This window comes from Thunnus thynnus, chromosome 12 (assembly GCF_963924715.1).
Source record: "Thunnus thynnus chromosome 12, fThuThy2.1, whole genome shotgun sequence".
Lineage (NCBI taxonomy): Eukaryota > Metazoa > Chordata > Actinopteri > Scombriformes > Scombridae > Thunnus > Thunnus thynnus.
Genome location: NC_089528.1, coordinates 10707063 through 10730057, shown reverse-complemented (window position 1 = coordinate 10730057; position 22995 = coordinate 10707063). Strand labels below are relative to the sequence as shown.

At 40.0% G+C, this 22995-nt stretch overlaps 2 protein-coding genes across 2 annotated transcripts in view; one reads left to right on the top strand and one right to left on the bottom strand.

Moving 5' to 3' along the window:
- Positions 1-18934, top strand: part of LOC137193910 (uncharacterized) — a 27659-nt gene extending 8725 nt beyond the window's left edge. Inside the window, exons 21-51 of the mRNA XM_067605358.1 lie at positions 101-454; positions 1162-1497; positions 1627-1758; positions 1951-2103; positions 2212-2328; positions 2468-2641; positions 2794-2998; positions 4017-4171; positions 4359-4471; positions 4583-4664; positions 4856-4993; positions 5802-5964; positions 6111-6226; positions 6535-6681; positions 8208-8321; positions 8513-8629; positions 8779-8937; positions 9410-9571; positions 12028-12190; positions 12299-12486; positions 12574-12666; positions 12814-13018; positions 13591-13778; positions 13917-14014; positions 15794-15978; positions 16080-16279; positions 16432-16600; positions 16738-16847; positions 16978-17103; positions 17672-17798; positions 17960-18934. Of these exons, the coding sequence (XP_067461459.1) occupies positions 101-454; positions 1162-1497; positions 1627-1758; positions 1951-2103; positions 2212-2328; positions 2468-2641; positions 2794-2998; positions 4017-4171; positions 4359-4471; positions 4583-4664; positions 4856-4993; positions 5802-5964; positions 6111-6226; positions 6535-6681; positions 8208-8321; positions 8513-8629; positions 8779-8937; positions 9410-9571; positions 12028-12190; positions 12299-12486; positions 12574-12666; positions 12814-13018; positions 13591-13778; positions 13917-14014; positions 15794-15978; positions 16080-16279; positions 16432-16600; positions 16738-16847; positions 16978-17103; positions 17672-17798; positions 17960-17970 (4800 nt within the window). The 3' untranslated portion in view covers positions 17971-18934. The remainder of the gene's footprint in view (positions 1-100; positions 455-1161; positions 1498-1626; positions 1759-1950; positions 2104-2211; positions 2329-2467; positions 2642-2793; positions 2999-4016; positions 4172-4358; positions 4472-4582; positions 4665-4855; positions 4994-5801; positions 5965-6110; positions 6227-6534; positions 6682-8207; positions 8322-8512; positions 8630-8778; positions 8938-9409; positions 9572-12027; positions 12191-12298; positions 12487-12573; positions 12667-12813; positions 13019-13590; positions 13779-13916; positions 14015-15793; positions 15979-16079; positions 16280-16431; positions 16601-16737; positions 16848-16977; positions 17104-17671; positions 17799-17959) is intronic.
- Positions 18437-22995, bottom strand: LOC137193911 (V-type proton ATPase subunit d 1-like). The gene is made up of 8 exons (XM_067605359.1): positions 22432-22995; positions 21621-21792; positions 21006-21184; positions 19877-19956; positions 19639-19716; positions 19358-19534; positions 19167-19244; positions 18437-18610 (listed from the first exon to the last, which is right to left on the bottom strand). Exons 1-8 carry the CDS (start codon positions 22559-22561, stop codon positions 18437-18439), a joined length of 1068 nt encoding a protein of 355 aa, XP_067461460.1. The 5' UTR covers positions 22562-22995.

Genomic DNA, 22995 nt, shown 5'->3' with positions numbered 1-22995 from the left:
ACGAATGAGAATGTGACTTACTAGTTAATTACAAGGAAACAGTCTGAGTATCTTAACACTGATGACACATATAATTGACACATATATATTTCTTCCATAGGGAACAGTCCTCCCAGTGTCCCTGGTCCTTCGGGGCCTCCTGTCAGTCGACCCCTGCCTGCTGACTGTGACCTCTTTTCTGAGGGCAGACAACCAGAACCTCACTCTGGGGCTAGGTCAGTCCTGCAGGTCTCCACATCTCTCTGGGACCCTCACACACACCTTCCCTGGGCTGAGGAGCCGAGGTTTGCCCCAGACGATCACCGTAGAGGCCACTGGTCCCGGAGGCTCTGAGGAGGCTGGTGCTCTGTTAATCAAAGCAGGGACATGTCACATTAGAGCCAACAGAGTCATAGAGGCCAAAGGAAGGACAAAGTGGCTCTGGGCTCTGGAGTCGAAGTGCCCGATGTTACAGGTACAGCTTTACTAAACTAAATCAGTGATGTAGCTGAAAGTTGCATCAGGTTGTGTCTCTTTTTGAAAGGACTTCACATGAATAATTTGGCAGTTTTGCATTGTGGTTTGATGAGGTCATTTTCATTATACATGAATAAAATGGAATTTGCAGCAAAGATTAAAAAAATATGCCTTTACAAGCTATCCTTGTTTCATTAGGCACTATAACAGACCCTTTTCCATGCAGACTTGTTGACATGTCATTAATTCAGACTGCATACTGGAACGCCCACTGAAACTGAGCCCTTTTTAATGTTATTCGTTACACCTGTGCTTTTCCTGCAATGACAAGTTAAAATGTCTACTGTGAGAAAAGGCCATAACAGAAGAGCTTTTAACTCTTAATAGAATGTCTCATACACTACTAGGGTTATTTTGATGAAATCTCGAAGGATGATGCATCTTTAGAGCATCATATTAGAAGGCAATGGGTTTGGGGTGACCTGAACATCATCAAATCCATACCTGACCCAACGCATCCCTTACAAAGTACACAAAGAAACCTTTCTAACTTTATACCTAAATCAAACTGTTTCTAACTTATCCAGTCTGCAAATCTTTTCAGCGCCTCCATTTTTACTTTGAGTATAACACTGTCCAGCCTCCTGGAGATGCTATAATTACAGATATGTGAAAACACCAGTAGTTTATATTTTTCCTTCTCAGGCCCATTTGAATGGATCAGTGCAGCAGGAGGCTCAGGGTATCTGGGCAGCCATGGTGGACACCAGTCTGGGGGGCAAAAGGGGCTTCCTGAGGCTGAATGCAAGGGCCTGGCCGGAGTTGAGTCTGGAGGGTGAGCTCAATCACAACCTTCCTGCTCTCAGAAGTTTACCTGAACGCAGCAGACTGAGGGTGACAAGCAGAGCTGGAAAACAACGCTATGACACTGAAGCGCTCATTCAGATGGGCGAATGTGCCGTCAGAGCCATTGGAGCTGTGATGTCACATCCAGGCCTGCAGGGGTCACTGGTGTACTTCAATAACTGCACAGTGATTCAGGTAAAGTACATACTGTACATAGATAAAGCATTTATTTCATTACACAGAGTATTTGATAACAGACTAGTTAGTTGCTGCCTGTCAAACTGTCAAAGCGTCACATTTTCACAAGCTATTTGTGTTTTTTAGGAGTGGGGTAGTCCAGACAGGATACAGGCCTCTGGATCCTTGGTTGTCTCCCAAACCATTGCTGAATCTCATGTCTCCATGGCAATAGACAATACAGAGTTACAGGCTCTAGTGGCTCTTAAGAAAACTAAGGTGTGGAAAGACCATAAACATTAGATTTTACATTCATTCACATTTAAATGTTTTACTTTTTCCCAATTAAAATGCAATAATTTGCAATAATTGTAATATGACACATATAACACAAAAATGTAGCTTTTCTGTTTTCAGAGATCAAGGGGTGTGAAGCCATGTTTTATGATTTTGTGCTTTTGTTTTTTTTAGGATAAAAATGAGGCATCACTTTATCTTAACCACACACTGCCCCTGTTGAGGAAGCTGGGTCTCACTGCAAATGCTGCAATAACAATGAATTCCGGTTATCATGGCAATCGATCGCACTATTACCTGTTACGCAGCAGTGCAGGAAATCAAAAGGTTGGATGATTGATTTGGGATATTTGAAATGTGGCCAATTTAGAGTTTATAATGTCCAGGAAAAATAAATTATGTTTGCATAACCCCAAAATATTCTGAATACTACAGTTAAGCCAAGAGATGACAGTGGAAAAGACGTCTGAGACGGTCAGAGTGAAGAGTAATTTCAGACACACGCTGAACTACCTGAAGAAACTGGGAGTCCCTGGAAACAACAGCATCCAGGTTAGAAGTTAAAAAACATGCAGCCGATTCAACCAATCACCTATGAAGAACTGATTGTTGATTGACTGATAATCAGTTAACTTGTCAGTATGCATTCAAGAGTCTCAGATAGTTAATGTCATAGTGACTGTGTGGGCAGGTGGAGCTCGGTTCTGCTGAAGGGAAGAATTTGACTTTACAATCCCAGTTTGGAGATCAGCAGGCGGGACTGATACTGAAGATGAAATGTTTTCCCATGACCAAAGAGATAACAGGAACCATGTGGCACAGCTGGTCCTGGCTACAGGACAGAGGAGTGCCACTTAATGTCGAGGTATTAAAAAATCCATATAACTATCAAATATAAATGTTCTTTACATTAACGATTCATTGAACTGGTGAGATACAGTAGCTGCCTCTGTCTCAAAACATATTCTGTGGTATTCATGAGGGTAGCAACAATCTTTTGATTTTATTTTTTCGAAGGCCTTATGTTCCATCCAGGGGGCGTTTTCTCAGCTCCAGTCCAGAGTTCAGCTCACTGTGGACGGACACAAGCTGCTCGTCTCTGGCTTGAATGTCAGCGTGGCTGGTGGACGTCTGGCTGGGCTTCTCTCCTACTCTCCCCTGACTTCCAATCAGACAGGGACGCAGTTCAGTCTGGACACTGCTTTGACCGCTCAGTTCAAAGGTCAGATTGTATTAACAGCTTGGTTTAATATTTATGTTCTGTAGTCGACTGTTAATGTTATTTTCTGAAGTTTGAGATGCTTAAATATATGCGGTTGTTTCTCATTGTCTTTTAAAGCTAAACAAGACAATGAATAATTCTGTATAATTCAAGGCCTGAATCATACAGGACATTGTTTTTATCTGTTTGTTTTTTTTGGCACCATATAACAGAAGTTTGAATTTAATTTGACTAGCACTGTCATCTTAATCCTGTTTCAGGTCTGATTTTATTTTTCTATTCATGTGTCATGCAGCATAGTTGACTCTAAGAAAAGATCTTTCTTGGAATCCTTGCCACACTTGTAGGTCATTTGAGTATTAGAGACATTTGCAGATGAAAAAATGCACATTGTCAAAGAGCCAGAGAGAGTTTTTTTCAGGTTAGATTAGTTGTACATCAGACACTTTTATTACTTTTCATGTGGCTACTTAAAGCTAATTATTCCCCGTTATTATCAAGCAATTATAAGTAATTGCAAACATCATAACTTAATTATAACAGCACTCTTTGTCACACATCGGTCACACAACTAAACAGAACAGTAGCAAACAGATACTTTAACTATGAAACCAAACCAAGAATAGTCATCATATATATTCTGACATGTAACATGTGTTACTGTTTTTGTGTCAATGCATAAACAAAATTTTAAAGATGACAGTGGTGAGTTGGTTTACACTGTATTTTCTCTTTCTGTTTCATTGTGAGGTTATAAATGCAATAACTGGAGTTGGCCAGCAGATGTCACAAGTTGACCTTATCAATCACTTGGAGACATTTTCAGCACAACTGATTCTGATCAGTGTTTTTAAAGATTGGTTTCCTTTTCACTAATTCAAATAGATTTTTCAGTTTAGTTTTAAAGTGCAGACATTGTTGCAAAAACACAAATTTCTTTACTTTCATGATGATGATATGAGGGTGTCTCATATTATTGCTTTAATCTTATACATCAGTGCTCTGATCCTCTCTGCAGGTCCTCTGCGGAGCGCCTCAGTAGACATTCACTGTGAGGACTGGAGGGTCCGAGTGATGGGGGACATCGGGGGCTGGGGCACGCATGCAGGGTCCAAGGAGGCCAGAGTTACACTTAAACACACTGTACAGGGTCAAACGAGCCCTGCCTTGCAAGTAAGAATAGCACACACTCACATTCTCACAGCGCCTTCAACGTCTCCAACTCAAATTCTTAGAAACTGGATTCAGAGAGTGCGGCTCAGGCCAAGCTCAGCAGGAGTTGAGGCAGAGTAGATTATGCTTGGCTTCTGGATATGTGATTTGTTTTTCTCTGCTGAGCAGCTCTGTACTGTTGATGTAGGTGGAGGCCTGGGGAAGACTTGCTGGGTCACAGCTTAGGTGCTCAATGGCTGTGAACCCTGAACTCAGCTCCTCACTAGCCCTCATCATCCAGGGACACCATCTGCCTCACAGGTACACACTCACACGCACAACACACTTCTGAAAATCTGAAAATATACATATACAACCATTTCTCCTGTAAATCACACACATACTTTAAGTGACAGAGGTTCTTTTGACCAGCAAGGACCTGATGGTGAAGGTGGTCCAGAATATCCCCAAGATGATGGTCTACCTGCCCTCTCAGCTCAATGTCAGGTCTCAGGTGGGTTCTGAAAAATTAGCAGCAGGCTGAACAATGATCTTAATCGTCTATTTTTGCCTGCTTATGTTTGTCTGTTGTGCAGCAACAACCTTGAGATGAATTAATCTTGTGTGGTATGAGAACAATTGGAGAGTTTTATTTGTATGACATGTCACAACAAGTATCACCATTTCTCTTTTCCCTCTCTCTAGCTGAACCAGTCCCAGTCCAGTGTTGCAGGTTTGGTGGAGGTGTCGTCAGGCAGGAGGAGGCTGTGGGCTTTGGGGGAAGTGGCAGCCATTGAGAGCGGATACAGACAGGCTCTAGAGCTCAAACACTCATATCCACAGGTATTATATAAAGTATATAACATGTACATTCAAGACTTTTTTATGTTCAGGCACAAATCACAACTTTGACGTTCTGCTTTGCAATGTTGTACTGTAATTCTGTTGTCAAGGATAATCACGCACAATTTGCGCCACCATCTACTAACAAACAGATTATATATTCCTCCAAATCCCTCTGCTTCTCTGATTGGACTATGGGTGCACTGCCCATATTTAGTCATGTGTCATTAAATACGTTACGTTTTATGCACCTTTATATATCAAAATAGAGCACATATTCTGCATGTGATATACTGAATTTTATGGCTTTTAAGGCTTTATGCTCAGATAAATTCTGTATTTTATGATGTGTGTTTGCCAGACATAAAAAGTAGATTTTAATTATAATTAATAATATACAATTAAGAATAACAATGAGTATTATTATTAATAATAATGATGATAATAATTAACTTTATTTACTTTTCAAAACACAATCACAAAATGATTTACATGGAGAAATCAAGATAAAACATATCAGCACAATAAAATTAAATGAAATCAGAAAGTCAAAATCAGTAGAATAAAATACCCAACAATAAAATAATATAAATGAGACAAAAAGGGTGAAATAATAAAATAGAACAGATAAAACATATTGGAACTATAGTAAAATGTGTTTTTAAGAAAGAAAAGTCAACATTATAAGATGTAATTAAATGATGACACTGATTCAGGTCCTTGGCTCAATCTGTCTTTCCGCACCCTGGACATGACATGAAGATACACCCACATCCTAAATGTTACAGTGACTGTCTTTTTCCTGTAGTTGAAGCCGCTCCCCAGGACTGTTGCAGTGAGGACAGTGTATGAAGCCAGGAACTGGAGCTACCAAGTCCAGCATGGAGCTGTCTGGGGCAATCAGGAGTTCAGCTTGTCTGGTCTTTACTCTGCACCTCCAGCACTGGAGATGGGGAACCAGACCCTGAAGGGTAAACTGTCACACAACCAGCTCTGCAGAGCCTCACAACTGTTAGATTTATATTGTATCTTTAAGTAAAAAAAAAAAAGTAAAATCCCTCTAACCATCTAAGAATTGAGCTCGCTAGAGATTGTTGTCTCTTGTCCTTGGCTGTAGTTCAGATCACCTGCATTCCCCGTTGGACCAGTTTGGAGGTGACACTGGAGCGTTCCTTACTGGGTCGGCTGGACAGCGTTTCACTAGGCTGGACAAGGCATGGCCGACTGGAGCAGGTCAGAGTACACAAAGTGTGACATGACCCAGAGAACATGAAGGGCATGATTCATGCAATCTTTTGTGATATCTGCTTTTGTCTCTGACTCAGTTTTTGTCTCCTTTTGTGTCTCTTGGAGTATGAAACTGTCATATTCAATTGGCAATGCTCAAGCAAAGTTTAATGAAATTGTAATGACTGTATGTGAAACGAACCCCTAAAGGTTGTAGAATAGTCAAAGAAAAGAGTGAATGTCAAGCCTGATCATCTATAAGGATTTCTTTTCTTATTTCTTTGTTTCATAAACTATGGTTTGTTCAACTGAAGGTCAGAGCTCTCAGCTTGTGGAGTCGATCAGAGGAGATGAATGAGACCAAGCTGGAGCTGAAACAGCCCTTCTCCTCCACACTCAGCCATCTGTCCCTTCACACAGTCTCATACAGCTCACAGAGGGAAAAACGCAGCAGCCACCAGGTAGACCACACACACTTTACGCTATTAAAGTATCCATCTCTGCTAGTCATGTAACCAATAGATGAGTCTTGCCACTTTATGTCAGTGGATTTGGTACATTTGTCAAAACTAAAGCTCATGTTCCCAAAACACTGAAAACAACCATCAGTATAGACTCCCATGTTTTAAATTATGAAATGTGACCCCAAATCTATTAGTTCAGGTGGAGCAGCCCTCTGTCTCAGATTTTCATATTAAAAACATTTAATGCATGAATTATTAATTATCAGTTTCCCAATATAATCTAATACATTTTAGTTTTTTATGCCTCTGCACCGGCAACAGCTGTGGCCAGCGCAGAGACATAAAATGCCTCCTCATCCAGCTAGAATTTCTTCAAATTTGGCACAAAGATCCACTTGGACTCAAAGATGAACTGATTAGATTTTGGCAGTCAAAGGTCATTGTAACCTCACAAAACACGTTTTTAGCCATAAATCAAGAATTCACACACTAATTATAACAAAGTTTCACATAAATGTCTAATAGAATAAAATTATGAGGTGATGATATTTTATATCCAAAAGGTCAAAGGTGAGCTTCACTGTGACATCATAATGTTCTACAAAAACACTTGCTGGTCATTATTCAACACGATAACCCAGAAACAGAAGGCAGATTGTGACCATATTTCACATTTGGTCAGATACTGAATTGGTGACACTAATCTTGGGTCTCCACCTTGAAACTGTGGTGATTGTTTAGATCTTCTGAAGATGTGTGTGAAGAATATTTTAGAATTTGTAGCTTCTTTGCAACAACATCCATATCTGAAGCATCGTCTACTGTCATGGCTACAACTTTGTGTTCTATCAGAATCAGCTTTATTAGCCAAACATAAAAAAATAAAAAATGTGTGTAAAAAAAATACACTTAATACCTGTTATTAGATTCCTTCAAAGTCCACACTACAAATGTTATATAAGTCTGGACAGACATGGATGTAAACTGCAACTTGGTTAGTTGGAGGCATACAAACACAAGGTGGTACTTTTAGTTTCAGTATTTATTATTTTCAACATGAATCTGTCCACTCCAATAGACGCCATACAACAATGGTTTGCTACATACATTTTTGTTTGCATTAAATTAAACTACATTATTGTCTAAGAACAAAAATACATATTACATAAATATTTTACTAAACATAATTCTTACATCTTATTTAGCTTCATTTGGAATAAAAAATATTCCCAAAGTGCTGCGTGCATTGCCACATCCCTCCACCATTTTCAGTTTTTCATGAAATATATCAACAATGAACAATAACAATGACAGAATAATACTCATTCTCAAATAGGTCACACTTACACAAATTCACCCCATGGTGAATTTGGTGGTTTTGATATTGCATAAAACTTGTAGCAGCAATAGTGGTGTTGGTTTTGCAGTTGCAGAAAGTGTGTAGATTATTTTGAGAATATGATTACATGATTTTGTTTTTAAGTGTATGTATTTTTGTTTTTTTTTTACTTTTGTACACTCAGACCCATCTGTCATGGGAGAGCGCAGTGCCTGTCAACGTCTCCCTCAGCCTGAGCAAGCAGTGGCAGATCAACTCTAGCAGGGGGCAGGCGTGTGCTCTGTTCTCAACCCAGCAGGTAGTGCAGCTGCACCATCTGCAAATCTCAAGGATGTTTACATTTTTGTGGGATCAGTCTTTATTGAGTGCCCAATTATGTATTACTTGCTGTGTGTACATATATATACATATATATATGTGTGTATATATATGTGTGTGTGTGTGTGTGTGTGTGTGTGTGTGTGTGTGTGTGTGTGTGTGTGTGTGTAGATGGCAGTGTCTTCTGTTAAAGGTTGTGTGTCAGTGGGCCAGGAGGGAAACTCATATTCACAAAACGCAGAGCTAAGATGGGACAACAGGAGTGTCAAGCAAGGCATGAAGTACCAGGTACATACAACATTAGTGTGTTGTTTTTCATTGAGTTTCTGCGTATTAAACTCTCTCTTCATGTGGTAGCAGATGGCTGGAGTTTTAAAAAATCTCGGTTTGTGTTTGCTTGTGTGTGTGTGTGTGTGTGTGTGTGTTGTTGCTTGCAGAAGGGTCCACGGGGAATGCACAGCCTCCAAGTTAATGTCGGGCTGGACAAAGTGTCTCCTGCACCCTGTCCTTCACACACACTCCTGGCCAAGGTCCAAACCAACCTCAGGGATCGCTTTGAGCACACAGTGCTGCTGGGCCTCTGCCCACCACAGCCTGTGAGTCCACGCCTCTCTGTTCTTTTTTTGTTTTTTTTCTTCTTTAACTTGTCACACTCACCAGTGTGCTGATTTATTTCTTAACTGGTAATTCGTACACCCATAAATGTGTCACTATACATGAGTGATGCTGTGTCTGTCTGTCGGTTGCACTGCATGCTGGCGTAGTCTCTAGCTTTATGTGCCTGTGGGGAGTACTCAGCGTGACTCAGAGAATAAAATGTAACAGCATCTGGTCATATTTGTTATACCTAATCAGTAGTCCGCCTTAGTCTGAGAGGCTTAGAAGTTAAACTTCCTACCAGTGTTAGAAAAAAATCAGAAAATTACCGATCTAGTTACTGTTATAAACACATTTTAATTACATGTAATACAAAGAGGATTCAGACATTTCTTTTTTAACTTGATAAGAGTTTAAATAAATTTCTTCTGTATGTTAAAAAACCATCACTTTCCCTGATGATCTGTTCAGACTCTGTCGTGGTCAGGATCCCACAGATTGAACTCAGGAGACGAGCTGTTTTACACACAGTCTCGCCTGTCGGTGACAGGACGGCCCCATCAGTGCAGCCTCACCCTCGCCCTGACCAACTCCTCTACCACTCAGGGCACCAACATGTCTCTCTTCTCTGAGGTAAACAACGAGAAAGATCCCTTGGTGTTCATTCAACAATAATATGTCTTAGTTAAGTTGATTGTCAAATGTTTAAAAGAAAACCTCTTAGTGAATTCAGTGAAACAGGGAACATGTCAACAGATTGTCAGTGATGACGTACATGTAATGGTTTAATTTAGTTATGTATAAGTCATGTCCCTTTTTTATATTATTGGATACAGATTTTCTTTTTCTACCAGTAATGGAATTACTGGTAGCACTTTATTGTTGTACATTGGATTAACTGCCATCTCTGTTTGTGTGCTCTTTTTTTTTGGAGAATATTTTTAAATTATTTTTTAAACATAAATAGACATGGGACAAAGAAAAAAAGGACTTATCAAAGTAAACAAATACAATACAGCCTGAATAATATCATATTATCCCCTTAACCTCACCTACACCCACCCTACCCCAGACTCCTCCAGGCAAAACATTACAAAATACTCGTAACAAACAGTAAGAGTTCATAAGACATTAACATTTCATACTAAGAATTCATACCAGAGAGTAATCAACTATCATAGAAACACAAGACAAGAAAAGAAAGACAAAGGAAAAGAAGACAAAAAACAAAACAAAGCAAAACAAAACAAACAAACAAACAAAAAAACTCAAAACATGTACATATATATAACCATTTACATATGTGCATACACACATGCTTCTCTAACTGAAAATACAATATTGCTCCCAGAATGATGCATTTCTGCAAGCGTAACTCTTCCCTTCTAAGAAACTGTACTAAGGGATCCCATATTTCCTTAAATGCCTCTTGTTTGTTTGGCTGTATATATGTAATTTTTTTCTAATGCCATTTCAAATGTATTACTTATCTCTATTGGATCAAACATAATATTCCCTTTACTATCCTCAATACAGTGAATAGCACTATCTTGTTGCTGCTGTTTAATACACCAAGCTAGAAGTTTTCCATGTATTTCCTTTCATTCTATAAATAAGTAATTTCTGTTGTATCTCTGCGCTGTCTCCTAAATTTTGGTATCATTTTTGTTCAACAAGATTTATTTTAGAGTCTACGGTTGTGATGTCCCTATTGATTTCCCTAGAATTTGTATTAATGTAGCTCATGATCTGTCCTCTAATAACTGCTTTAAAGGCCTCACATCTAGTGGTTGTGGAGGTTTCAGTAGTATTCATTAGAAAAAACAAGTCTATTTGTTTCCCAAGACATTCTATGAATGAGAGCTCCAGGAGTCACTTTAACTGAAATCGCCATTTTGGAGGGTCACAAATTAATTTAGAGTCTATGTAAGTCAAGGAAATACAGGCATGATCTGATATGATAATACTATTGTACTGGCAATTTTCTATTTTAGATATTAGCTGGGCAGAGATTAAGAAATAATCAATACACAAGTACGTATGATATCTATTTGAATAACAATAATTAAAATAATAATAAATAATAGGTTAATTAAAGTCTAATACCCTCCATAAATCTATTAAATGGAGTTCATCCATAAACTGAATAATTGTCTTTCTTTTGTTAATATGTGAATGATCAACTTCTGTTGAACGATCTTTAGCTGGGTCTAAAGTACAATTGACGTCTCCTGCAATAATATTCTGTCCAGAAAGACTGGAAACTGTAAGGAATAACTTGGCATAAAATCCAGGATCATCATTATTTGGGCCATAAACATTTATCAGATTCAGTTTATCATCTTTAATTGTGCCTTGAACTACCAAAAATCTACCTCCTGGGTCTTTGATTACATTCTAGATCTGAAACAATTATGAATAAGTATAATGACCCCTCTTGACGGGGAGGAAAATGATAAGAAAAAACCTGTCCTGGCCATCTCTTACTAATTAGAGACATCTCCTGTTTTAATCTGTTCATGATCTGTTTGATCTTAGTTAATTTCCTCAGACCTCTACAGTTCCATGAAAGAACGGAAACTTTACTCGACTTTATAATTAATCAACCAAACTTAAGGATCTTGTCCTTGAGAGAGACATTTTATAATTTTGAGAGAAGCATATTACAAAATTAAATCCAAAATATATAACCCTTAACAAAACCCATTAAGTCCCTTAATATATCCATTCCCCTCAGACAATATACCCCCCCCCCCCCCTCCAATCACACAACTTACGCAACAGCAGATACACCCCTGAGCGGTTCTCACTCTTGGTATTAGTCTCGTAACTCTTGCTGGCTAGAAAAGGTTATCCCAATTACCCTTTAACTGAGATGTCTCTTAAACCTCATATGATAAAGAACCCCCCGCAGGAAAATTAATAAAAGAAAAGAAAGAAAAAAAGAAGGACAAAAAAGTATATAAGCTGTAAAAAATATTTATTGGCACTCCTTAATCTCCATAGTTGGGGTCTAGGGAATTCTTTTGCATCAGTGAGGGTCCTCATAAATATATAAGTACAAACATGTGTATGTATACACTCAACAGTCTAGGATGGGTAATTGGAGTGTGGAGGTGGGGGGCAGTGCCCTGTCTTGGCCCCGGGGATCTGGTCTCCAGGTGCAGGCCAGACTGGACCGCAGAGAGAAGATTTGGCTGAATGGCACAGTGGAGGGAAGATGTCTTCAGACCACGGCAGGCTACAAGAACGGTAAATACAGAATCATCTCTGGAAACGCTCACAAAAGTACCCCAAAATATTAAAACTAAGATTAAACAAGAATAAAAAGACATTTTTTACGCATCTGTTTATGTGCAGGCTCAGGCCTGAACGAGGATGTTACTGTGTTGGCATGTGTGGGAACAAATCACGGTTTAAAGCTGGATGTGCAGAAAAGAGACGGCAGCAACAAACCTGAAACTTTGGGCAGCGTGTCTGTGGGAACAGCCAATCACAGGCTGATGCTGAGAGCAAGTGGCTGTTTGGAGAGTCTTACTGCGGTGGAGGTATCACCAACAGCAAAAAAGTATAGCCATATTTCAACTACCATACAGTATGAAGCCTTGAAGAACTGTATGTTGTTGTTTTCACAGGCACGTGTTCACTATTTAAGCTCCCAGATACGGAGGAAGCTGTTGGAAAGAATCAAGACAATACAGAATCTCCTCACTGAATTCAGACGACAGGTAACCACATCACACACACACAAGGATACTCGGTGTAAACAGATGCTGCAGTGGTTTAGACTTAGCCGCAAATTTAGGGCTCTAATCTGGGTTTCATTATGCAGTTTGTAACGAGCTGACAGCTTCTCTTCTCCGCATTCCTTCCAGTCCAGAGACAGTGCGTTGCTCCAGGAGCTGAGCGCTGTGCCTCTTCATGTTTCCCAGCGAGCGGAGGCTCTCTTGGGGCAGAGAGACAGAGGTTTGTCGGCTCTGTGGCAGAACAGCCCCCTTCGTCGCATCTGGACCGACAGCCTGCCTCGCTTTCTCGGGCTGCTGGCGCACACCTCGCTGCTGGGACAACAGGAGCTGAGGAGTGAGTCTAGAGAGATGACGCTAACCAGTGATGTCAGCCAAATGACAGCTCACAGTTTGTGTTATTGAAAAAAAAAAACAAAGGAGTATCTTTTGTTGCTCTCATATCTGGTCAACACCACCATTCCCCCTTTGATCAAATTTGGTTCTTTATCTTGTAAAAAGTCTAAATTTACATACTTATAATCTATAACAGGCACAGAATGGTGCGCTGTGGTTGTGTATAAACAGCAGATTTGGTTGCTTTAAATTTAGTAATGCCCTTTAGTTCTTGAGTCACGACCGTACAGCCGGTCCCTGCCTTTCCTCACAGGCAGAAATCTAATTTCTTTGAGAAACTCTGAATCATAAACTAATCCTCTCTTCCTTTACGTCATTATCTGAAGCATAAAAATAATCTTTTCTGTTTTCCATCATTACTTATGTTTTCTTCTTACATGATCACCAAAATTTTGTTTTGTCAGGGTACTCTGACCCCTGAGCTCCTCATCATTTTATTTCCTCAGTGATGTGAGAAAGGAAAATGTATTGCTGTTCCCTTTATTTTCAGTGCTCTCTCTGCTCCTTCCGCAGGGCCCTTGGCCACTCTGGCAGGTGTGTACCAGGATGTGAGGGGCCAGAGGCTGGACGCTCTGTGGAGGGAGGCTGTGTCGTTGTGGACTGACCGGCTGGTGGAGGTCCTGCCTACTCTGTTAGAAAACCCTCAGCTGAGGCCGCTGGCTCAGACCAGTGTGGCCACGCTCAGCGTCGCCCTGGATGTTGTGAGAAACCTGCACTCTGTCTTTTTGTTGAAGTGATTCCTAGTTTAGCTCATTCAAAGCGTTATGTAGATATTTTTAGAGTGAGTGTGATTGTATTTGATCAGAGTGCATTAATGGTTGATGTTTTTTTATAATTAGGCAGGCCAGCACACTTACCACTGGGTTGAAAGCAGGTTGGCAGTGGCTCTGTCAGGAGTCAGGAAACGATTGGCCTCTGTCTACAAATACTCCCCCAGGTACTGCACATGTCTGAGACCTTTATGCGGGACCCCCTAAAAACTTGGTATTTCACCCAGGGGCGGTGCCTTACGTCCTGCGTCACACAGAGTGTTACGTGCCTGATGCGCGTTCCTATTGACTCACATTGGGTCGTCTTGTCACGTTTTGGATAAACAAGGGAGACTTTCAGTTTCCAAATAATAATAATCTCAGTTTAAAAATAATAATAAACAAATTATAGAACACAAGTAGTATATTCTGTATGCATTTATGCATCAAATAAACTGATCAATATTGTATGCATGTATTATTCAGTCTAGTTTGCTCATTTTCAAGCTTTAGAAATAAAACTAGCCAAAAAACTTTGCCATTCAGTCCAATGTCTCATTTTCATCAAACCAAAATAATTGCATTGCATAATCTGCATTCTTACAAAGGTGCATGCAGGTTATCATTAGCCTACAATAAAACTAAGTACAATTTATTTTCATCATCCCCCAGGTCACAGACCAAACACACCCTACCTTCCTCACTTACCTACTTCCATTGCCAGGGGTAGGATACCTCGTCTCAGGTGGACATAGCGTAGGTTTCCACACCAAAAGGTTCTCACCAAACTACATTTCAGTTGGTGCAATCACCAGAGGCAGTGCATGTTGCTCATAATTTGGATATATTAGTGTCTGTCAAAACATGTCAATAAAAGTAACTAAGGACCCTATCTTACATCCAGATGCTCAGCCCATACGGGCTTACAAGGCACAAAAAAGAATTGTGTCTATGTACACAGATGTGAGACCAAATGTACAAATTATAGGAAGACTTCAATAGAATATTGTGTATTATTCAATGTAGTTTGTCTGATTAACCCCCCTCTCCCCAAGACCCCCCATATTTCACACCCTACCTGTATGAAGATTTCACTTTGTGTGTGTGAGTGTGTAAGCACATGTATATCTCTCTCTCTCATGCTGCTGCAGCATTTCACCCATCTGTGAGAGACTAAACAACAATACAATCCATTAATTGAATGAAAAAAAGTGAAGGCAAAAAGGCAGGTGGTCTGTGTGTATACATAAAGGTGAATTCACATTCTTATAGTCTTTTTCTTGGCACAGTGTTTTAGTAACAGTTGGCTAACGTTAGCTCGCCAGTAAATTTCATACAGTATTGTCATGACACACACACATGACATTCTAATGTTAGCATGACTGGGTAGTGCAAATTAAAAGTAGTAACCTACATTATTTGTACAAAACTAACATAACTCACCCTCATTGTGGAAAACTCATGAATGTGCACTCAAAGCAAGACGGTCATGGAGCTCACTGAAGCATGCACTGCTATGTCCTGCAAAACCACCTGCACCCGGGTGAAATGCCAAGTTTTTAGGGAGTCCCACCTCTCTGCACCCTTCCTTTCATAAAATCACTTAAGAGGTTAAAGAGAGGATATATTCTTCATTATGTTATAATATGACAGTCCCACCCAGTAACAACCAAGTCAGAACATGTTTTTTAGATGTCAAGGTTACATATAACTGTTGTTTGAACAGATTTTAAGTGATTTTTATCTCTTTTTGAAGCAGCTCCAAACTACATCATTGGCATGTTCCTGAAACAAAGGTTAAATGTAACCCAGACAAATTAATTTAGCACCGTGAACACTGATTTGACCTCAAGCTTCAAGGTTTTGCATTTGCTGTTAAATCGCCCAAATGTTGAGCCAGAGCAAAACAGATGTAAAGAAATGATTCCAATAAGATATTCTGAACCGAGTGGTCTTGGTTTTTCCAGTGAGTGTTCAGTGACTGTGTCAGTGCCGCTGCCAACACTCCCCCGGTCCAGGCTGGCCGAGGCTGGACTGGTAGAGATCCTTTTAGAAGACTGGCTCCTGAGGCCCCTGCAGACCCTCGCCTCTATCAGACCCACAGCTGAACTTTACCGTCTCAAGAGGAAGATCATGGATAGCCCCTTCATGCGTAAGAAAGACTCGCATTAAGTTTGTTAACAATAATAAAGGACAATAATTTTACATTCTGACCCTTTTTTCTGTCTTTGTTGTTCTGTTTCTCTCCATAAGACCAAGCTCTGTTGGTGGCAGATCAGTTTGTAGTGACGTTTGATGGAAACCTGTATGAGCTCCCAGCATCATGTCCACTTCTTCTCGCCCAAGACATCAGCGCGGACCCCTCATTCACACTGCTGCTCAGTTCAGACTCACAGAACTTCCTCCTGCTGGGAATGAATAACAGCACCATCAACATTCAGCACAATGGACAGGTATTTGTGACTGCTGGTAACCCTGGTGACCCTGTTTGCCTGTATGTGTGAGAAAAGCTATCACAGCAGTTTCGTTTGAACGCCTTCTTGCAAGGTATCTGAAAAATTACAAAAAGATTAAAGGAAAAAATAAATAAATCTTTGTCTCACAGGTAAAAGCCAACTGCAACACCGCTGTAATGCACACTTTTCACAGTGACAGTGGAGTGGCTGTCAGAAGAGGATCAAACGTTGTGCAGGTGTCCAATCAGAATGGAGTGTCCTTGTCATGTGACTTAACGCTAGAGTTGTGCAGTTTTACTCTTGATGGATGGTTGCACGGTAAGAAAACTAAAGATTCAGTATGATTTATGAATCCATGGTCATAATTCCTGATCTTTATTATTGTTAGCTTCATGATCTTAAAGAATATTTTAATGTCCATGCTCCACCGAAGATACATGTTTTTCTGTACACAGGCACATCCACTGGTCTGTTGGGGTCCAATGACAATGAAGCAGGGAATGATTTTCCATTACCTGATGGATCTCAAGCTGAAAACTTGGAGGATTTTTTCTACAGCTGGCAGGTAAGCAGGCAGTGTTCGTATACTGAGCACAGAGGAAAATCCTAAACTCTGGAGTCTATAAATGTCTACACATTCATGTCAGTGTCTGACAGTTCTCCACTGCAGTTTGACCATTTGTCTTCGTCTTCAGATGAAACCTGAGTGTATTAAACCTCCAGCTACAGCAGAGCGCCTCTCAAAAGTAGCTGTGAGCCCAGTGACCTGTGACTTCCTGTTCTCCTCTCCTGATTCTCCACTGAGCTCCTGCTTCAGGGTGGTGAGTGTAAAAGCAGAGCTGACATGCATGACCAGTTTCTTACCCAGCATGAACTTAGATTACAAGATTAATTAAGTGTAAGGTAAATCACTGAAAACAATTGTCTGGCACATTGCCCACCAGACAGCCCCCCCCACCACCACCACCACAGACACACACACACACACCCTGTTGACCTCTAATGGACCTTTACATGATTAATGGCCAAGATAAAGACATTCATTAACTGGACATGTTCAAGTTCAAACATGGTACAACAGGCATGATCAACTGTACTTATTCACTCGTAGTACAGATGAAGGAACGATTATTCAGTGGAAAAATGTGCAAATATGATTTAATAGTCCTCAAAGGAAATGCTGCAAAATAAATGTGTATATTGTTATCTAAAGGAAATTGAACTAAATTTGAATTATGTCTATTAACACAAACTCAGGATTTGATGAAATAAGTATGTTCTGTCTTGTCCACTAAATGTGAAAATGTAGCTCATTTTTAGGCTGACACATGGCACTGTTTGTGATGGATTGTGAGCTGCATTTTTATAGCAGGGTGTCTGTGCCATCAGGTGGATCCTGGTCAGTTCTTGTTGGTGTGTGAGTTGAGCTCCTCCAGAGCCCCTTGCAGATTAGCATCTGCTTTTGTACATCTCTGCCAGCAGAACTACATACCACTGGAGGTCCCTGTCCAGTGCTGTAAGTTGAAGTGAAATATAACCAAGATGTGCATGATTAGATTCCCACTGTGTCCAATCAATAATACTGTGCTGTCAGGATGTGGCAGATGTTTTAAATTTATAAATCCAAAAAATTGATTTTGCATTTTTTTTTTACCCTCGGTTTTCTTTTTCTTTCAGTGAAAGTATGAAGGATGGACGAGCTTGTGAAGAGCAAAGATGAGAGACTTATGACCTCTGTTAGCTGCTAAAACAGACATATTTACACTCTTATACCACTGGTTGTGCTACATTACTTATATCATTACATTTTATATTACATTTTGTACCCCACTGTATAGTTACACATGTTATTATACCTCCTGTAATGTACTATACACTGTTCTTGTGCCAATAATGTGAATAAGAACTTACTAACTATAGCATCTAGTTTATTATTAATCATAAGGCTTCTTTTTGTATTTTCTGTGATGTGTAGTACAAACACTGAAGATTATTGGTGACTGACTTTAGTGCAACCACAGTAACTTCTCCTCACAGCCGAACTTTCACCATGAAGAGATCAACAAATATTTTTATACAGTTTGATAAAGTACATTTATTAAATTGTACCATTGTATGTTAAATGTGGAACATGTTCCACTAGTTATTGCCTGATTATTTTGTTCCCTGGAAGATGGGTATGTAATTGTGTATCTTGGACTTCTGTCTCTGTGTGACACACTCAGCGATCCAGATGATGTTGCGACCTTCCTGCTCCTTCAGTTTGATGTAGGAGTAAAATACGCCGAAGTGGAACTGCTGCATGAAAGCAAGCGTGTTCAGCTTCACCTGAGAAAAGATAAGAGATGAAGAGTTGAAGCCACTCAGACAGGCAGAAAGGCAGTTAAATGAACACATATATACATTAATCACACTGAGAATATCACTTTCCTGTAGTTTCTTATTATGGGTGTACTATTTGTTGTTTCAGCTCAGCAAGTTCCCGTTGGTAAAAGAAATACTGACAGTATAAATTCTTTTTAGGTTCCCAGATTGTTACCCCTCAATCCAACTTCACATATTGTTCCCTTGTACCTACATGTATGTATTGCTATGTACTGTACTGGTACACCATTAGTACAAAAAATTAAACTGTAAATTGTGCATAATGAAGCTTTGCGTTGCAGGCTGTAATCTAAAGCGTTACCCACATTCTTCACATTGTCAATTAAACCAGGACTGACACATACTGCCTGTACTTATAAAACTGAATTTTGAATCTCCTCAAGAATCAGAAGTGTGAAATGTGTTTGTTTGATCCAAATATTTTTAGAGGAATCACCTGGAGGCAACATCATTCCATGGGTTACTATGCTTTTTCTTAGGAGCATTAAAGTTATATTACCTCCTGTTCAAAGAATCTGTCCTCCAGAGTCTTAAAATCTGATCCCGGTTCAGGGTCATCAAAAATGATTTTATAGTCCTGCAGGGAGATTTAGGTTAAGGTTAAACACATGTCTGATTAAAGGTTATTGCAGTAAGAACACAGCAGCTTTCATAATGGAGCCCTTACAGTACAGATGAGGTCAGACTCACCGGGTAACAGTCGGCCACAGCTTTGACCTGTTCGTGGTCTTCTGCTTTTGTCAGCAGTAGCAGCCCTTCAGGGTAAAGTTTGCCACATGATGGATACAGCGCGCTCCTGTCTGCACCACTGAGATCTGTCCCGAAGGAGTTCACAGTGATTGTGAAGGCTCGTCTGTCTGCCTCAAACTGCAACAGATGCACATACGTGGAGTATTTACAGCAAAACCAGTCTCATACAGTATGTGAGGCTTCAGTGAAACCAGACAATATAGTGGAAATGATCACAGTACCTCCAGGAGAGGACACATTATATCCTTTGTGGCACCCCCAGTGTTCTTACAGAAAGAGTGGAAAGACTCTAAATATGCCTGAAAAGAAAAAAACCCCATAAAGATCAAATCTCATTAAAAAGAGAATGTGCAGTTAACATGTTTGACAGTAGTAATCCCCAGAGCTCATATGTACACACACACATCCTCAGAAACAGACATCATGATAAATTACAGTAGTCATGACATCTTCTGTCACCTTATGCAGTTTGTTTCTCAGGATCTCAGCTTCCATCTCATCCAAGTTGGACTCAGATACAGCATCCTGGAAAAACGGAGCTATGACACAGATAACACAGTGGGCATCAGTTTGGTTATTAGTGTGCAGTTTATATCATTTTTTATCCAATAAAGCTTCCTCATCACTTCAGTATGGTAGCCTATTTCTGCCAGGAAAAGAAAAATATATATAGATAACATGATAAAAGTAGTCATGGTAAGTCAAATTCTGACTTAATGTAATAATATTTAATGTTGGTCCACTACCTTCCTCAGACTGAAATATCTCAACAGCTATTGTATGAATTGCCATGACAACCATTCATAGTCTGACATTCATAGTCATTAATTCCTTAAACTGGCACCTACATTACCCACAATGCAACTCGACCTCAGGTGTGTTTTGCCAGTAGCAACTAATATGGCCTTGAGCTGCTAGACTCAAGCAGAGATGAGCTTCTCACTTCTTTCTAACACCACATCAAACAGTCTTCAGCCCCAAAGGAAATTGCTGATTTCACACAGCTTCCTCTAGAGCCACAAACGCTTTATATAACCTTTTCAACCAAATACCTGCAAAACTAATGACATTCCTGTCAGCCTCTGCTAAAATAACAGTCTCAAAGTGTGATGGTTTAACATGCTAACACGCTACACCAAGATGGTGAATATGGTAAACATTATACCGGCTGAATATCAGCATGTTAGCATTGTCATAGTTTGCATGCTGACAATACAATTTAACTCAAAGCACTTCTGTGCCTAAATGAAGCCTCACAGAGCTGCTAGCATGGCTGTAGACTCTTAACCTTGTTTGTATTTAATGTCTAACTTTTCACCGTTTTTTTTTTTTCTTTTCCTGGTGAAAATGAGCTTCTGTACTCCAAAGAGATTTCAAAGGTGTTTCCTCTCCACTGTTTAGAAAAAATAAACAGTGTAATGTTAGATAGAGAATTCATTTCCATAGTAACCTGATTTTATTATCTCTGGTGATGTTAAAAACTTTGTAATGTATGTCTGCTCCAGCTTGTAAAGCCAAACAAACCACTGAAAGGGCATTGATAGTGTGTGTCTTTGGGAATGAGACACAGATTATTTGATGAGTCTACCTAGCGGTGTGTCAACCAGGATAGCTGAGTAGAGTTCAGTCGGTGTGCGGGCGATGCCCACTGCTGCCATTTGGTCGAAAGCTCCCAGTGGGTGACACCGCGGGAGCAGCTCTGCCACATCCCTCTGTTTCAGGGCCCCGGTGATCAGCATCACCACATTGTCGATCATGTAGCTGTAGCTATGGCAACACAGAGAACACAGTGAATGGATGTCCCTTCTGTTATATCCTTCTCATTAAGGACACATTTTCTCATAAATACGCCTTTCTTTTTAAAAACTGTGAAACTGGAAGCACATAGAGAAGGTTCAATGAAAGGAGGGTTTTCTTTGAATGTAATGGACTGTATTATAGGCTTTGTTGTGGTTTCTTTGGGGAGTTCTTTTATCTAAGGATTATCCTTTTTAGTAGCGTATTTCAATCAGTACAAGTATTGGATAAATAAAAAAAGGGGCATCCTCACAAAATGTATCTCTGTACCTAATCCATTGTTCTTTTTTTGGAGAGAAACATATTGAATGAATAGAGAACTACAGGAAGTAAGTAATGTGTGTATTTGCTCATCTTGTGCCCATGGTATTATTTATGATAAAGCAAATGTCATGTCATAGCGTACGTTATATAGTCAAGAAAGGTGGAGAGCGGCGGTAGGGCGTTGGAGCGAAGGCAGCTGAATTCAGTCACCAGGTTCTCCCTCAGCTTGCTGTCCACCAGAGACACAGTCAGGTCGTCTTCAGTTGAGGACAGCAGTTTGCCATAGTCTGTACTCTGTAGGTGCAGCTTCATGTCTGAAGAGAGGAGAGAAGAAGAGGGACCTAAAGGTTCTGCACTCAACCCACATCACATTGTAATTCTGCTCTCAAATTTTCCACACTTGCTTCCTGTTAGGTTGCCTTTACCAAAAATCAGGAAGAGGTGAATCACAGCACAGTGTTTAATTTGGCTACAGTGTTGCTATTTTCTGACCAGCTTGTTCAACACAGCAACATTAGACTGAGAAACAGTGAACAGTTTAACACACACTAAAAATATGCAATTTTGGATTCTGTTTTTCAGTAAATTGTCTTGAAGACTCTCTGCAAGAACCATTTCCATACTAAGACAACCAGTGAGTGAACTTAAACATCTCATTGGTCTTCATCTTTACTGACTCGCACTTTGTGTCTTTCTCAGAAAGGAATGCCTGCTTCCTGGAGAGAAAATTCAGATTATCTCCTTGGTGAAATGGGATCCAGGTGAAGAAACTGGGTGGATAAGATGATCCCTGTTAGTACTCCTCTGCAGCTACTTATAAGACACACTCGCACACACATGTACAAACACAAGAAATACAAGTCTATAGCTGGAGGTGTAATACATTTCTGGGAAGACTTGCACAAAACTAAAATGTACCCAAGACAATGTACAGTGGGTTATATTATTCTTACCATCAAGTGTGTCACACTGGGCCAGATTGTGATAGTCAGTGCCAGTGAGAATCCCAGCCTTCATTCCTCTTACCAGACCCTCTAGATAGCCATGATCCACATTGAAACTGAGCTCCGCACACACTGCCATGATGCTAAATGGGTTGTCAACAAGACTGGCTGCAGATAAAGTGATGTTTCCCCGGTGCAAATGTGCCTTTCTTTGTTGTTTTTTTTACAGTAACTTCTCTATTATTCTGTCTCTGACTAACATTCATGCAGTTATTTTCCCTTCCTCCTTGACACCAAAAAATTCCATAGCTGCCCTAAAAGTCTTTGCTGTCTCAGTTCCTGCTCTCAAGTCATTCGGTCTGACTATACAAGTTAATCACTCATATATTTTGGTACTAATAATACTACTAATACTACTGCCCAGAGAAATAAATGCCTTTTGAAGAAACAGTGTAACTATATGAATAAAAAATATATGGCCTTTGGTTACACATCATACACAAGAGGAGGAATGAAGCCGACCTTCCTACAAGACTAATTTCCTGTTTTAAGAATCAGCTTCACTGCTCTTCC

What these genes read in the sequence shown, in the direction of transcription:
- LOC137193911 (XM_067605359.1), bottom strand. Translation starts at nt 22,561, where the DNA reads ATGGCAGTGTGTGCGGAGCTCAGTTTCAATGTGGATCATGGCTATCTA. An exon ending in ACCTTTCTTGACTATATAAC is followed by an intron (nt 21,185 to 21,620) that starts GTACGCTATGAC and finishes GTGTTGCCATAG; the next exon opens with CTACAGCTACATGATCGACA. An exon ending in TAATGTGTCCTCTCCTGGAG is followed by an intron (nt 19,535 to 19,638) that starts GTACTGTGATCA and finishes CATCTGTTGCAG; the next exon opens with TTTGAGGCAGACAGACGAGC.